Below are 16108 nucleotides of genomic sequence, written 5' to 3'. Positions count from 1 at the left end.
TTTTCACGATTTTTCAAAAATAGCAGACATACAAGCTCGTAGCGCGCCACTCGGTGGCGCGCTATGAGCTTGTAGATCTGCTATTTTTCAATAGCTAAATTATAACAATGCTTAAAACACCAAAAGGGGTTCCCGCCCAAAATGGTTTAAGGTTATTGTAGCAGTCAATTTATATTGGGGGTCGGGAGGGGGCGGGGCGGGGGTCCCGAGACATTGCCAAAGCATTTCCGGGGGTCCCCGGCCAAAAACGTTGAGAACCCCTGCGCTAGGGGACCCTGGAGAGGGACAAAAGGAACGGGCCTAGCACTCTAGACTTGGTCCTCACTTTCGTCCCTCTTCACCAAATCTGCAAGCTCACAATGTCTCGCATTTCAGACTCAAAGTATTTCATCAATCAAAAGAGGTAAACATTCGTGTCAGATGCTGTGTCTGTCACGGTGGCAAAAAGTATTGAACCCAAGTGCAGAGTCACGACTAGCAAGACAGAGTGTAATCAAAGCATTTATTGAATAATGCAGAAAAAAGGCAAAACATAAACAACTAGTAAATGGCAAAAACTAAGCAGTCCAAAAATGCAAAAACAAAGAGGTACAAGCAAATTACCAGAAGCTTCAAAGCATAGTCCAATAACAATGAACGAGATCACAAATCCCAGGATCAACAACATGACATGAAAGTATGATCCGACAAGGTGTGTGTGCAATGAGTCCAGTCTTATAGGTGGTGGGTTGATTGCAGTAGTGTTCACAGGTTTGTAATGGGCTGGGCTGATGAGAGTGGAACCAGGTGTGTAACTGGGACTGAAGTGTGGAATGGGATGAGGGAGTGGCCGAAGTGGAAATACAGACAGGGGGAGACTCAAATCATGACAGTGTCTAGGTGACACATGACCTTGGATCTAAATGACTCAATAGAGGAGCAGGGAAACAAAATACAACCAACCCAATTATATTAGCATACTCTACCATACAGTACATAACTACATACATACTCTACCATACAGATTGGACCAAATTGCAATAGGGGTGAAAGGTAACGTTACTGTAAATGCCATTATGGCTGTAAATGCCAGTGGATAATACTCATCAATACAACGTAACCTCAAATGTAAACCCATTTAAAAAGCATCAGCATTCAAAGACCGCTGCAGTAAAAAGTAATGGACCCCTCCACTCACTAAATGCATTAGTAATAGTGGAAAGCCTTCAGCCTTGGAGGTGTGTGTGTGTGTGTGTGTGTGTGTGTGTGTGTGTGTGTGTGTGTGTGTGTGTGTGTGTGTGTGTGTGTGTGCGCACGCTAAAAGGGCATTGTTTTTCTTGCTAAAAGGTCAGGCATATATAAATGATAATGGTAATTGCAGCTAAATGCCTGCAGAGGGCCCCCATCGACATTAGAGATGTAAGCAATGTGCCATGTCTGCTTATTATAACCGACTTTGGACTTGTCATTCTGTAAAGTCGCTTGTGTAGTTGGTACCAGCTCAGTGGCCTTGTGGTTTGAGTGTCCGCCCTGAGACTGGGAGGTTGGGGTTGCCGGGGGCATACCAAAGATTCTGAAAAATGGAACCTAACGCCTCCCTGCTTGGCACTCAGCATCAAGGGTTGGATTGGGGGTAAGTCGTGTCCAGGGGGTGTACTTGTACATCAAGCTGCCTCACGCTACAGAAACAGGAGATAGGCTCCTGCACTATGGACCTCATGGCTCGGCAAGGCTTACAGTAGTTTGTTTGTTTTCTTTTTTGGGGGGAGGGGGGGGGGCTGTTTTTAAAGTGTAGTTGTTTATTTGGGCTTACTTCCAAATGTCTTCATTATTGTTTAAACCAGTGGCTCTCAAACATTTGCACGTCAATGACCCCCAAATTAATGTATTTGTCTGCGCCAGATCCCGCAATCTGAAAAGATTGTGCCAGGCAATTGTGTATACTCCAGATATCTTTTTTATTATTTGAAAATAGCAGATCTACAAGCTCAAGTGAGCTATTTTCAAATAGCCGACAAGTATACGTTTAAAGTCCCCATGTGGCTTATTGTTGGTATCAGCCAAGAACATGGGTGTCTATCCTTGATACAATGCGCTAGACGCCTGGGAGATAGAATTCTGAGGTGGAACGCCACACCTACCATGAGCTGCCAGTAGTAACCGCACGACTTGCCGCACTCAAGCCGTGCTACTCATACACTGAGATGGCGGAGCCCATGACATTGAAGTCCAAAGAGATGGCAGCACCCATGACGTTGTAGTCCAAAGAGCTACCCGGACACAAACCTATAGTCTCTTCTTTGGGGTTTTCATAGGCCTGGATGCTTGTTTCTCTCACCTAAACTTGCCAACAACACTGCATGGAAGCTGTGCTGTGTTGCTGTGTTGCTGTGTTGGGACTGGAGGGCGTGTCATCATGGTCACTGTACTGTTAAAGCTGTGCTTGCGGGACCATTCCAAACTGGGAGCCGCTAGCTCGTTGACACAGTGATGTATGTGTCCCCTGGACCAAGGCCCCGGCAAGACAATAAACGAGCAGTAAGCAACAAACGAGCAATAAAACAGCAGGAGAGCCGTCCCACGCTCCACCACACTCTCCTAACCCTTTCACCAAACAGCAGGAGAGCCGTCCCACGCTCCACCACACTCTCCTAACCCTTTCACCAAACAGCAGGAGAGCCGTCCCACGCTCCACCACACTCTCCTAACCCTTTCACCAAACAGCAGGAGAGCCGCCCCACGCTCCACCACACTCTCCTAACCCTTTCACCAAACAGCAGGAGAGCCGCCCCACGCTCCACCACACTCTCCTAACCCTTTCACCAAACAGCAGGAGAGCCGTCCCACGCTCCACCACACTCTCCTAACCCTTTCACCAAACAGCAGGAGAGCCGTCCCACGCTCCACCACACTCTCCTAACCCTTTCACCAGTAGCATGATAGCATCAGTTGGTGGAAGAGGAACTACTCAGATTTATTGTTTAAAGGGGCATTCCACTCATTTTCAACATTTTACTGTCATTAATATACCTTAGAGCTGTTAATAAAAATAATAAATACGTCCCCCCCATTCTGTGTTTGCTAGAACTAGAGGTCTGAAAAAAATCATTAACATGGTGAAACACATCTTGATGATGTCATCAAGATGTGTTTCACCATGTTAATGATTTTTTCCATAATTACAGTTCTAGGAAACACAGAATGGGGGGACTTTTTTATTATTTCCACACAACAGCTCTAAGGTATATTAATGACATAGTAAAATGTTGAAAATGGGTGGTTTTCCCCTTTAAGTAAAAGCAGCAATACAATATTATTTTTGATGCATTTTTTTTTTTTATCTATCGTCGCTGTAACAGTCTTGGACATACAAAGTTTCCACCTGAGTGACAGTGACAATGTATATTTGCAAACATTTTCACCCAAGGACCACCTGTACTCATGGTATGGACCACCGCACTCATGCTATAAGGACTAGCGTAATAGTGTAGCGCTCGGTTGGCGCATTGGTAAAGTCCCTGCCAACCACCACAGAGGTTGTGGGTTTGAATCCACCGTGGCGCATCCGGCTTTGTCAAGCGTCTGTCTATGCAAACATTGCAAACACAATTGGCTCGTATACCCGGGAGGGAAGCCGGGCGTGGAGGGTGATATTGGGCATTGCATCATGTACTCCTAGATCTGTCAGCGGGGAGTGTTGGGCGGGTGAGTCAGTAGGATAGGGAACATCAGTGACAACACACTGAACACAGAAATGTGTGTGGAGGAATTCATTGGCACGACGACTACAAAATTGTGGAGAAAAAAAAAAAGGGGTACAAAATAATTGTCTGCTCTAAATTTTGAAAAAAGAAACCGCAGTGTGCACAATTTCAATGTCTATTCGAAATACTCACATGAGATCGGGTCTGTATCTGTGAATGAGTGCACAGAGGGCCAGGCCGCTCTTCCAGGACATGGTCAGGTCCGTCACGTTGACGTTCCTGAAGCCTTCCGTCTGCCTCTGACACCAGTTGAGCAGCTTACTGGAGCGAGCGATGGACTCTGAACATGGAGTCAGATGGAGACGCAGTCAGTGACGGTAACATGGAGCCAGATGGAGACGCAGTCAGTGACGGTCCAATTCACTAGTTTTTAAAATATCGTTGGCGTCGGGCAGAAACCTCCTACCTCCATATTCTAACTTTTTGTGTTTTTTTCTTTTCGTAAATGAATGCCCTACTTTATCATTCTACAGCGGCACACTAAAGCATCAAAAGTAGCAGACCCGCAAGCTCAAAGTGCGTCTAGAAACGTGGTTGTGAAGCGACGTGTTTTGAGCTTGTAGATCTGCTATATTTGATGCTTTTTATCCTGAAAAGTAACAGTTTTGGACATACAAGGTTTCCACCCGACGGAGACGATATGCCCAGTAAAGTCCAGAGTGTTCATTTGACCTGATAATGCAAATAAATGTACCTCGTACATTACAAGCTCATAGCGCGCCACCGAGTGGCGCGCTACGAGCTTGTAGGTCTGCTATTTTTGAAAAATCGTTAAAATGTGCCTCAAATCTTTGAATATACCGGTATATTCTTTCAGAGCCAACGTTTTTAACTCAAATCTTTGCTTCTGGCTTCCCTGAAACAACATATTTTCAGATGAACGACTGACATAGAAACATAGCTTTTTCAAGAAAACTGTAATTTTCAAACAGACATTTTTAGAATCTGATCTCAGGTCAAAATGGGTTGTGGTTAACTATAAAAGTAGAGATAATTAGGTCAATTCTTACACACTCTGATTTGACTGTGTAGCCTTGTTGCCAGACCACTATACTGCAGCATGAGATGCTTATGTTGTCTGCAGTGAGGTATGTGTGTTATGTATGATATCCCCATGGCAAAAAACCCACAAAGAAACACGCCCCGCCCCATCACTGCAATTTACACAGAGGGAGCGCTTGTTTTGGTTCATATGTGTGTTATGTATGATATCCCCATGGCAAAAAACCCACAAAGAAACACGCCCCATCACTGCAATTTACACAGAGGGAGCGCTTGTTTTGGTTCATGTGATAAACTATACCGGCAGTGCATCCAACTGGGGTGTTGCCTTAGAGTATATATGAATAGAGACGGCACCCGGAGGAAACCCTGAGGCGAAATGGACATAGTGGCTGAATTTGGTATTGCAGCGTGGGCCCAAACACATGAACACGCTGGTCCGTTGACTATCATTGTGCACGTTCACGATGACACGTGAACGCTGTTTCATACGCGAACGCACGTGACCGCGTGCAATGATAGTCAACGGCAGCGCGTTCATGTGTTTGGGCCCAATCCATCTCAGAATGCACTCTGTTCCTAACCGGAAGGAGGAGTGAAATCGCCTCATGCGCTTTAGAGCAACTTAATGCAAGTGGATGGGAGGAGAACTCGGGTGCCGCCTCTATTCATATATACTCTAAGGGTGTTGCGCCCGTCAGCGTGCGAGGCCATCGGCTGCTTAGCATCTGCACTAACGAGCAGCGTTGCCAAGTCTGCTTATCATGCTTGTAAATACTGGCAGTTGCGGGTTGCGGTCTACAATGTTCACAACGTGTCACATTGTTACACGCTGATGGTTTAACAGGGGTAGAGGGTTTAAGTGGTTAAAAAGTCAGGGATTTGTTGTAAAACTTGCACATTATGCAGGACGTTGAGTGAACCAAAACAAGCACTCCCCAAAAAGTTTTCCCTTGGGATTTTGTTTACACACAACAATCAGTTACATTGATTAAAGGACCACTTCACCACTTTTCAACTTCTCTTCCTATAATTGGTCCTAACTAATGTTCATGATAAAACACCACCATTTTTTCCTACTCAGTCTGTGTCTCATAGGAAGGCTGTGGGCAGTTCAGAAACCCGTCCACCAGTGACATCATCGATGGTGAATCCAAGCTAATAAAAACGGCAGGCTTTCTTTTCCTGAAAAGTTGCAATGCAAAGGTTGAAGCCATCGTTCTCACGGTAATACAAATCTAAACATATTTTAAAACAAATCTTGTTTAAAAAAAATCTGCCTAATGATGATGTCACTGGTGGACGGGTGTCCGAACTGCCCAAAGCCCTCCTATGAGACACAGACTGAGTAGGAAAAAATGGTGGTGTTTTATCATGAACATTAGTGAGGACCAATTATATGAAGAGATGTTGAAAAGTGGTGAAGTGGTCCTTTAAGCTACAGTATATGTTTTGTCCATGTTAGTCCCATTTTGAACAACCCTATGAAGATAAAAACAATGAACTGTGAAGAGTAAGACTTTCTCATAAATGTCAGTTAAAGAGAAAGCCAATGAGAGGTTAGCTAAGGGAGGATGCAGAGCTCTTAGGAAGTGTTTTGAAACTGTTAGAAGACACGTCGTCTTATTTGTTTTTTGCTTCCAATATAACCAGCGAGACTGAACGCAACATAAAAGAGTTAGTGCACGCAAAACAAACTTCAGAGGCTGCAATCCATCCGCATACAGTGCTATTATTATTATTCCTTGTATATAGAGTATAATTATTAATTCATGAGTACATACACTTTGTAACTGTTAAAAATACATTAGGAGGAACCCTTGAAAAGCAACACCATGCATGTGGGCTTCAGGTTACCTTGCATCTGCTTGTCAAGCAGGTAATTTTCTAGAGTAAAAATAGTCCATTATTACATTTAAGAATAGAAATGACCGCAACAGAATCTTACACATTTCATCAAGTTATGGCACTAGATATACACAATAAAAATAATTTAATCTTCATTTATCCAACTCTAAGAGTGTAACCAAATCCGTTTGGGTAATTTTCATGTTTACTCTGAACATGTGCTCACAAGATAGTTTTTGGATTCAATATTTTGAAATTTGATATTATTTTGATCATTCATTTAATAAGAACATTTAACATAAAACTCCACGTAGGACTCATTGAAAACACACATCCCTGGTATTGGTGACTGATATTGTCCTAATGAATGGGATGAAACTTTCATTCTTACATTAGTGATTTAATTATGTGAATATCTATAATTGAATGTTGCATCAAGTAGTCCAGGCATGAAATCCATGAAGCCCATGCAAGACAATATCAGTCATCATTAGAAGCAGGGACTTGTTTTCATTGAGTTTGGAGTTGTAGTAGAATGGGCTCATTTAGGTCAGAGTTATGAGTTATTCAATTCTGCCCGAACCAGACTCGGGTATCAGGCCTCTGGCTTAAGATTATGGTTTGGTTCAGGTTTTGAACTCTAGTCAGAGTAGACATGAAAATGTTCCCAGGTGTGTTTTACAGTAAAATTCCCCTTTAAATTAACACTGAGGATTTCTTTCTTTTTTTTTTCATTTGGAATGTTGTGGAATAACGTGAATCTTACGAACCATTCCTGGCCAGCTTGGATGTGGACACGTTGATCACATTCTCCATTTCAATGAGCATTTCCTTGTTCTGCCCGGTGTCAAAGAGGTGGCGTACCTGCAAGAACACAACAAAACAGACTTATGCCCGATTCTTATTTCGTCGAAAATAGCTGACCTATAACAAGCTCACAATGTGTCCCTCCCCGGATGCGACCCGTTGTGGATGGCTGGATGCGACCCTAGCTAAAATTAGAGTAGACTTTACATTCTCCCCAATGATTTGTCATCCTCAGGTCCAATTTATCACTTAAAAGCGACATTTTACATTTAAACAAATACATCTGCAGACCTTTCAAAAACGGTCTGGCTTTTCCCTAGAACAGGGTTCCCCAATTATTATTATTTTTTAAATTCTTCCGCGGGCCGCAAGGGGGCGCTCCGCGGGCCGCAAATGGCCCGTGGGCCGCCTATTGGGGAACCCTGCCCTAGAAGATTATGATCGTGAAATAGTTTTAATAACTTTGTTTGTGTGATCCAACATTGCTGTTTGGTTTACTTCTGCAAGCTGATGGTCTCCATTAACCATGTTGCTTCTGTTTTCATTGGAAAAGCTTTTGTCCCTAAAGAGACACTCGGAGGTATGTGCCATGCTACAACAGAGTTGTAAAGGAGTGCTTCCTTATAGGGCATAGCAGTGGCGGCCATTTTCTGGTTCCACCGATGCAGACCCCATTCATTTTTCCCCATTGAGATTTCCAAAAAAATTGATATCAATTATTTTAAGCCTAGAATCAAGCCATCCAGGCTCCTGGTGAATCATGAGTTTTGACCACATTTGATTCTGTGAAAAAGGAAGCTTATGCAGACAGAGGGGTTGTGAGCGCCATGTACAGTAGTTGACGAATGTTGCCTGTAGCACCTTTAACACTTAAATCAACACCAAGTCGGTGTTGTCAAGGTTTTCGGAATAGGCCTATCTCACAGCATTTCCCCGCCCCCTTTTGGAGCTAGTGGTGTTATTTTTTTTGCGGTCCATATGCTTCCATGTTAAAAGAGGTATTTTCACAAGCCACAAACTACCGTTTTGTAAAGGTAAGGTTTATTCTACTTATTTGAGTTGTTATACCATTGTGTTTTCTTCATATTATTATCGGTCTTTGACATTTTAACATTAGGAAATGTACTTAGATTCTCCAGAGAAAAAAAGTGTAAATGCCTAATGTTAAATGACACCACTATCTACCGGAAGTGGGCGTGGAAAGGGGGCTGCGAGATAGGCCTATAGGTTATCATTTAGAACTCTCAATACTGTATCAGTGTGACCAGTTTGCAGTTTAACCAGTTTTGTAGTCGTCAGAACAGAGATAGTTTAGGTACACTAAAGGAATGAAGCCATACGGAGAAAGAAGGTGTTGTCACACGTGGTGTCAGCTGTAGTACTGTATATACAGTAGATGCTGAGCCTAAGACGAGCAGAAATCATTTGAGGGTCGGTTTGTACCAAATGATGTCCGTCTTCATTGTTGCTTGCAACAGTTTAACCCATGTTGGGCAGGAACCCCTTTTGGTGTTAGCATCATGTTATGCTTTAGCTATTGAAAAATAGCAGATCTACAAGCTCATAGCGCGCCACCGAGTGGCGCGCTACGAGCTTGTAGGTCTGCTATTTTTGAAAAATCGAAGAACGACTGACATAGAAACATAGCTTTTCCAGAAAACTGTCAGGATGTAGAAGACATTTTTAGAATCTGATCTCAGGTAAAAATGGGTTAAAACAAATCATTCATGTTTTAAGATTCAGAGTTTCTTGTGCCTCTGAGTCTTTGTTCCCGAGGTTGCGCTGGTGGATTTCCCACGACAGTGTATTAACTGGCCACACACCTGGTTGGGCCTGAGGAAGTTAAGGCTGATGTTGGGGTACCGCGTGGTCGGGTCCACGCTGTAGTGACTGAAGTTCTTACCTGGTTGGGCCTGAGGAAGTTAAGGCTGATGTTGGGGTACCGCGTGGTCGGGTCCACGCTGTAGTGACTGAAGTTCTTACCTGGTTGGGCCTGAGGAAGTTAAGGCTGATGTTGGGGTACCGCGTGGTCGGGTCCACGCTGTAGTGACTGAAGTTCTTACACACCTGATTGGGCCTGAGGAAGTTTAGGCTGATGTTGGGGTACCGCGTGGTCGGGTCCACGCTGTAGTGACTGAAGTTCTTACTGACGTTCTCCGGCGTGGTCTGAGGCAGCAGGCGGTAGATGCTCTCTCTAAATTACAGAGGAGAAGAGGAGATCTAAACAACAATCTATTGTCTTCACATAATGACAATAACAATGTTTTATTCCGACTGGGGGAAAAGTATGGAGTAGAGAGAATAGTAAATTAAGGTTGCAACAGTTAAAAAAAAAAGAAAAAAGAAAATAAAAAGTAATCGATTTAAAATAAAATAAAATAAATAATTGATTTTAATAAAAGTATTGATAAAACAAGAAAAAAGGAAAAGGAAATAGCAATCTCACAACACGTCACATCGCAAAGTTGTGCGGTTGTAGTATGGCTATTTTTACCGCAACACAGTATAAAATAGGGCATAAGTGGTTAACCCATTCTGGACGGGAACCCCTTTTGGTGTTATAACCCTTCTGAACGGGAACCCCTCTTGGGGTTTTGTACAGTATGTACAGTATTCAAAATGTACAAATATTTGATGCTGATATATAAAAAAAAATTTGGGGTTAATCAGACTAATTTATTAGATTATTAAAAAAAAATGAAATGGTTTGCGTTGATTCGTTGATATATAAAACAATATATACAGTACATATAAAAAGAGACGCGTCTTGTTCTTCTTAGAAGACTTAGAAGATCCTCATAGAGACAGCCCTATTGGTAATAAAGTAATGAAGTCATGCCATCGATGATGTAACACATGAGAGCTACCAGTAGAACAGTCACATTCCAACCAGCTCATTATCCCATTAGTACCAGCAGCTGCAGCAGCACGGCCACTGACTGACATCCATGATCCAATGCAGGCTCGCATTTTCTATAGTCAAGCACTCAACAGATAACAGGGTGTGTTGAATGGAGAGGAGGTGGCGTGTGCACGCGTGACTGAGTGTGTTATGCATGCATAAGTGTACACACGTGTGTGTGTGTGTGTGTGTGTGTATGTGTGTTGGATTACATGTACATACGCGTGTGAGTGTGATGCACACGTGTGTTTGTCTGAGAGGAACACAGAGAAAGAACCCTGTGTCTGTATGTGTGTGTATATGTATGTATGTATGTATGTGTGTATGTGTATGTGTATGTGTATGTGTATGTGTATGTGTGTGTGTGTGTGTGTGTGTGTGTGTGTGTGTGTGTGTGTGTGCATGCGCGTGCCGTGCGTGTGTTGTGTCTCAGCATTTTCCACTGTCTCACCTCTCTGCTAGGACCTCCAGAGGGCTGTTTCCCTGAGCCCAGCTCCGTACCATCCAGGCAGAGTCTATGGCTGCTAGGAAACCTCGGGCGATGCCGGTGCCCATGGGCCAGAACGGCTGGAAAGACACATTAGACCACATTAAACCCTGGTGTCGCTATTTTGGCCATGGCATTACAGGGGAAGATTTTTTTTCTTTTAATCTTCAACGATTAAAACAAAACATGTCTCCACCAGGCCATGCAGGTCAGGTTGTGCCCTCCTGGTGGTGCTATAATATGTGAAAAGGGTGCCATTTCTCCTCGTGGCAGCGGTGGCCGAACGGATAGCGGCGCGGTCTTGATACCGGAAGGTTCCTAGTTCGAATCAGCCGTCCGACACGTTCAAATTACCACCGCTGAAGTGCCCTTGAACAAGGCATTGAACCACTACGATGAAATGTGTTCTATGAGCAGGGCCTGGCTGGAAACAAGTTCTTGAGCTTAGCCCAGATACCCTGGGTAAATATAGATTTCATTTCATTTCATTTCATTTCATGCCTTTGATGGCAATGGGATGATTTGAGGCATTTTGTTCCAAAAATGTGTTGGTGGCGCTATGTGAAAAGGGTGGGTTATATTTTTCAGCCTAGTAGGAAAGTGCGTGAAAGATTTCAAGTAATTGCACACTGCGTTCATGATTTGAGGCTTTTTGTTCAAAACGGGCCAATCCTGCAAACTTTGAAAGCCAATGAAAGCAATTAGTATAAAATATAAAATATCCGACAGATCTGTCTTCTGCACATGACTATAGAGATACTGTGTAACGATTTGCCGGATTTTGAGACAGAATCTGGAGGATTAATATCATTTTTTTTTTTACAAAAGTCGGCCTCCTGGTGACGCTATAAAAGGCAGATGTGAAAAATGCAGGTCAAAGGTTTGTCCTTGGCCTTTAGGGAGTGTGCATGCAACGTTTCACACAGAACGGTGCAGTTATAGGTAAAAAAAGGTTTGCATCCGTGTGTGTGTGTGGCATCGACCAGGTTAACGGTGCCAGAGATTAGCTGTACGCAGACGGACGGACACACGGACGGAGTGCAAAACATACTTCGGCTGGTGGAGACAATAAGTGTCACCATCACAATGCAGTGCATAAACTTGTGGCTCACACTTCTTTCCTTGTTGTATCCCTTCTTGTCACTTTTTTTCCAATGCTCACTTAGTACTATGCAGATAATACTGTATGCTGAATGTTTATCCTCATGTTTGTTCATTTGATTTGTGTTTTCTTGACCAATAATGTGAAGAATGCTATTTAGATCGATGCTTGGTTCATTGTTTACCTGGTATCCTAGTTACTTTGAGGCACTACAATGTTCTCTCTGCACTCTACTTATGTGGCCATTTACCTGTTTGTTGACTTGACTACTGCTTACTCTGACTACTCCAATGTTGCCACTTGAAAGACGGTCTGGACAAGAGCCTCAGCTAAATGCCTAAATTGTTATTGTAAATTGTATGTGGTTAAAACAACCACGTACAGTCATAGATGAGTCCTGTTAAATGCAAAACAGAATGGAGTGGTAAAGTTAAATGAGTTTCAAAGCTTCCTTCAAAACAGGCCTGAAAATCCAGCTTTCAGGAGACCAAATGTGATGGCATTCACTGCCAACACTTTTTTCTACTTTTTGTTGATGTTGTTTTTGGTGCTATTTTTTATGCTATGTTAATGAATTGGATACATAGGCCCACAATGGAGCCTCTAGTCTAGAATCTTGACTCTACCTCCAGTAGACTGTCCCCCACCAGCGCCACCAGCAGCTTATGGTCGTTGCGTTGGCGCACCAGCGCGGCATTCTCAGAGGCATACATGCAGGTGAAATCGAACATGGCGACGTCGGGCTGGCCGTAGTGGTTGATGGCGAAGTCCATCTTGGGCAGCTGGTAGTTGGTGGAGAAGCCGGCCGCCTCGCGGGCATACTGGAGCAGGGCCGCCTGGTCCACGTTGGCCCTGGAGAGTAGCATCTCTGTGTCAGAGTAGTCCTGCATGGGGGAAGAACACACACATATTTAGTACACAGGACTGAAAAGCTTTGTTAGGCCAAAACCCAAACTGCGATTTGTTGAACTATTTGTACACTTTGTTGCGAGACACACAAACATATAGTTGTTGTTCTACAACCACGTTGCGATGCAATGTGTTGTGACCTTGCAGATCAGCTATTTTCAAAGATTGTTTTCAAAACGCCCATAGCAGCATGGATAATCTGGATGCATTTAATTCGTGAGAGCAACACAAGAGAATGAAAAGTGGCCACGGGTAAATGTTATTATAAGAATCTCATCTAAATATACTGCCCTGAAGGAACAACTGAGGTTTACCAAGCTAGCCACCACGAAAAGCAACACGGCAATATATCTGAACATGACAGGTCTTTTCTTCTGTTGTCACTGTATTACATGGGGGGCCCGTAGTTTACACTGTACTGTTAAATGCGCTGCGCAAGAGCCTCTTGAACATGTAGCGTCACATCACAGCATGCCTTAGAAGTGACATCTTTTTAAAGAGGGCCACGAGGGGAACATTCTTTCTTTCTTTAATCTCCCAGGTTTCCCTCTGCTGTGCTGGCCGTTAGCTGCTGGTTGGAGGGCGTTGGGAGGATCTGAATGGGTGTTGTTGGTGATTCATGGCATGGCACTGCCCCGGTGGAACTGTGCAAACTCACAACATCATGTCTGCCAACCACCCCCTCCTTCGCCCTCTCTTCCACCCTATCCCAGGAGCGAGTGAGAGTAGTTTCCATTGCTATAAAAGGACCTGTCTCAGAGCACCATATTAAAATGAACCTTTTGGGATGTCTAACTCTTCATAGCCTGGTTAACCACTCCCCCTTGAATATATTTCATTCGGGAGTGGACCAGGCTAATGTCTTCACGTACAAAATATCGTCGTCCATTGAAACTTGTGAATCGACTGACTTTTGTACCACACCTCCACCTCACTCTGCCAACACATACACCTAGGTCTGGCAAAATAATTATATAATCGCAATTAATTAATTGAGATAATCGCAATTATTTTCTCTCTCTCTCTCCCCCTCTCTCCCTCTCATATATATTACATTTTATATACACATTAATGAAAATGGCACTGATGCACAAACACAGGTGCCAACTTTGAAACCGCAAGTGCCGTGAGGTGCAGTAACTCACCACTAAACAACATTAATTGTAGGACGAGTGTTTTTGGGCTGCAGATCAAGGTCCTGTCATCCAAAACCAAACCACCCCCCAAAGTAATTAAGAGTACCACCCAGGAATTCATCAGCTGCTTTTGCAATAACCGCGATTAGCCTCGCAAAACGATGAATCACATCCCGTCATAAATCAACTACAATAGGTTCACGAAAGGCCGTCCCACACGAACGCAGCAAACTTTCGGTAACCTCTTGAACCGTCACAGAGCCAGAAACCTAAAAGCAATGAGAGAAGAGTTCCTAAAAGCTTCCCTTCGCGTCCAGTTTCCTGTGGAACGCTGCCCAGGCCCAAGGAAACTACCATTTATTATGGAGGACAGAAAGTGTAATTAAGCATGGGTGAGTTGGCAGTTTGTTTCTGCGGGCTGTTGGCTTGGTCAGACCATTAGTCTGATCAGCTGGACTTGGTCAGACCATTAAGCCGGGTTTTATACTTTGGCGTGCGCCAGTGTCGCACAGCGTGCTGACAATAGTAGATCTACAGGCTCATGTGTCGTGTCGCAGCACATTATGAGCTTGTAGATCTGCTTTGTTTTGCAGTACGACACCGCACACTAGGAACTCTAAATCAAGCCTTAGTCTGATGCTAGGCCAAGAGACTGAACAAGCAGGATATAGAGAGAGCCAAAAGATGTGTTTATACACAGTAATACCAGGACCAGAATTTGTGAAAAATGTACCCATAAGGGTGAATTTCTTTGAGTAAAATTAACACACTTTGCTGTTCATGTGTGTCAGCATTTGTACAAACCTGCATGCACAGGCACATATCAAGGGAGACAAAGCTCAGAGTCTACAATGCCTCTGTAATTTCTGTGCTCGGAAACATGGCCACTGAATAACACTCTGGCAGCCAGGCTCGATGGCTTTGATTCTAGAGCCCTCAGGAGGATCGAAGGCATCTCGTGGACGTGGAGCCAGCATGCGTCACTAACCAGATTTTAAGAGAGCTAACCCAACAGCTCCCAGCTTCACGTCTCGCAGCAATGCGGCGAGTGTGTTGGTATGCCCACGCCATCCGCCTGCCAGAGGAACATCCAACACGCATCCTGGTCTTTAATCCCCAGCAAGCCGGCTGGAGACGACCTAGAGGCGGCCCCCCGCACCCGCTGGTTGGATGTAAGATCCCAGGACCTTAAAGCATGTAACGTGACTTTGGCACAAGCTCAACACCTTGCCCACGACAGACCCAGATGGAGAGACCTGGTGGCTATGGTTGGCTCTACGCGCAAGAGGACTAAGTAAGTAAGTATGCACAGGCGATTTGCCTCTTTATTCCAAGGGAAAGCACAGAGAGCAAATGTGACATCCCTCATATTTCTTATCACACTTACATGCAGAATGACTCCTTTCTCCAGCAGGCTCTGCTTTTTGGCCGTCATCACAAAGTAGTGTGTGTCGTCCTTGTAGTAGACAATGTTTTCCAGGTCGATTCCTTAAAGAGACCAAAGGGGGGACAGGGACGGTCACGTACTGTACAATAAATAAACACACAAAAACCTTCCCTCTAGCCTCCACGGTCGACTGTCCCTCAACAGTACACTGTAAATTACATCGTTATAGAGGACAACAGTGGTGATTACACGACCCACAGCACAAACCCAAAGGCCCCGGGGACACTGCCACATCAGCGTTATAAACCCTGATGGCACGCCTGGCATAATGACACTCAATGTCCAGCGATTTAATTGGGGGCCTCTCTGAATTAACGTTTGATCTCGCGCCGAAGAAAAGATGATCATTCATTTTATATGCTGACGCGTCAAAAAAAAAAACACACATTCAAAAACACAGCACATCCGCTGGAAAAGGCTGCCAGTTGACCGACCTGTTGCTTCTCGCAGGTCCTGGAAGAACTTTTGGTTGAAGATGAAGGCCACGCCGCTGATCTCCTCCACTTTGGCCTCGGCGGAGGTGTGCCGGTTGATGAAGTTAGCCGTGATGGCGATGGCCAGCTTGCCGCGGAACTCTTTGCGGCGGAACCCTGAGGAGAGCAAAAAGGTCAAAGAGGGAAGGAGTACGGTCCTCAAGATTAGGAGTATGAAGGACGGATGTTAACCACTTACACCCTCTGGTCTTAGTGAAACGGACTTGAATTACAACTGTACCAATCTGACCA

The 16108-nt window shown here is 44.2% G+C and overlaps 1 protein-coding gene across 2 annotated transcripts in view; it reads right to left on the bottom strand.

Annotated features, from left to right (window-relative positions):
* The window catches only part of mical3a (microtubule associated monooxygenase, calponin and LIM domain containing 3a), a gene marked incomplete at its 3' end in the record, with an annotated part of 95948 nt that overhangs the window by 48172 nt on the left and 31668 nt on the right, over positions 1–16108 (bottom strand). Inside the window, exons 6-14 of one of the 2 annotated variants that reach the window (XM_079501430.1) lie at positions 15818–15973; positions 15324–15424; positions 12518–12775; positions 10754–10869; positions 9548–9594; positions 9304–9383; positions 7364–7457; positions 6603–6632; positions 3876–4023 (exon numbers count right to left, since the gene is read on the bottom strand). In XM_079501430.1, the coding sequence (XP_079357556.1) occupies positions 3876–4023; positions 6603–6632; positions 7364–7457; positions 9304–9383; positions 9548–9594; positions 10754–10869; positions 12518–12775; positions 15324–15424; positions 15818–15973 (1030 nt within the window). Of the gene's footprint in view, positions 1–3875; positions 4024–6602; positions 6633–7363; positions 7458–9303; positions 9384–9467; positions 9595–10753; positions 10870–12517; positions 12776–15323; positions 15425–15817; positions 15974–16108 lie in introns of both variants that reach the window. The other variant, XM_079501431.1, reaches the window with a different exon arrangement.

This window comes from Electrona antarctica, assembly GCF_951216825.1.
Source record: "Electrona antarctica genome assembly, chromosome: 5".
Classification (NCBI taxonomy): domain Eukaryota; kingdom Metazoa; phylum Chordata; class Actinopteri; order Myctophiformes; family Myctophidae; genus Electrona; species Electrona antarctica.
The sequence above is the reverse complement of the archived record's forward strand: the minus strand, read 5'-3'. Positions and strand labels throughout refer to the sequence as shown.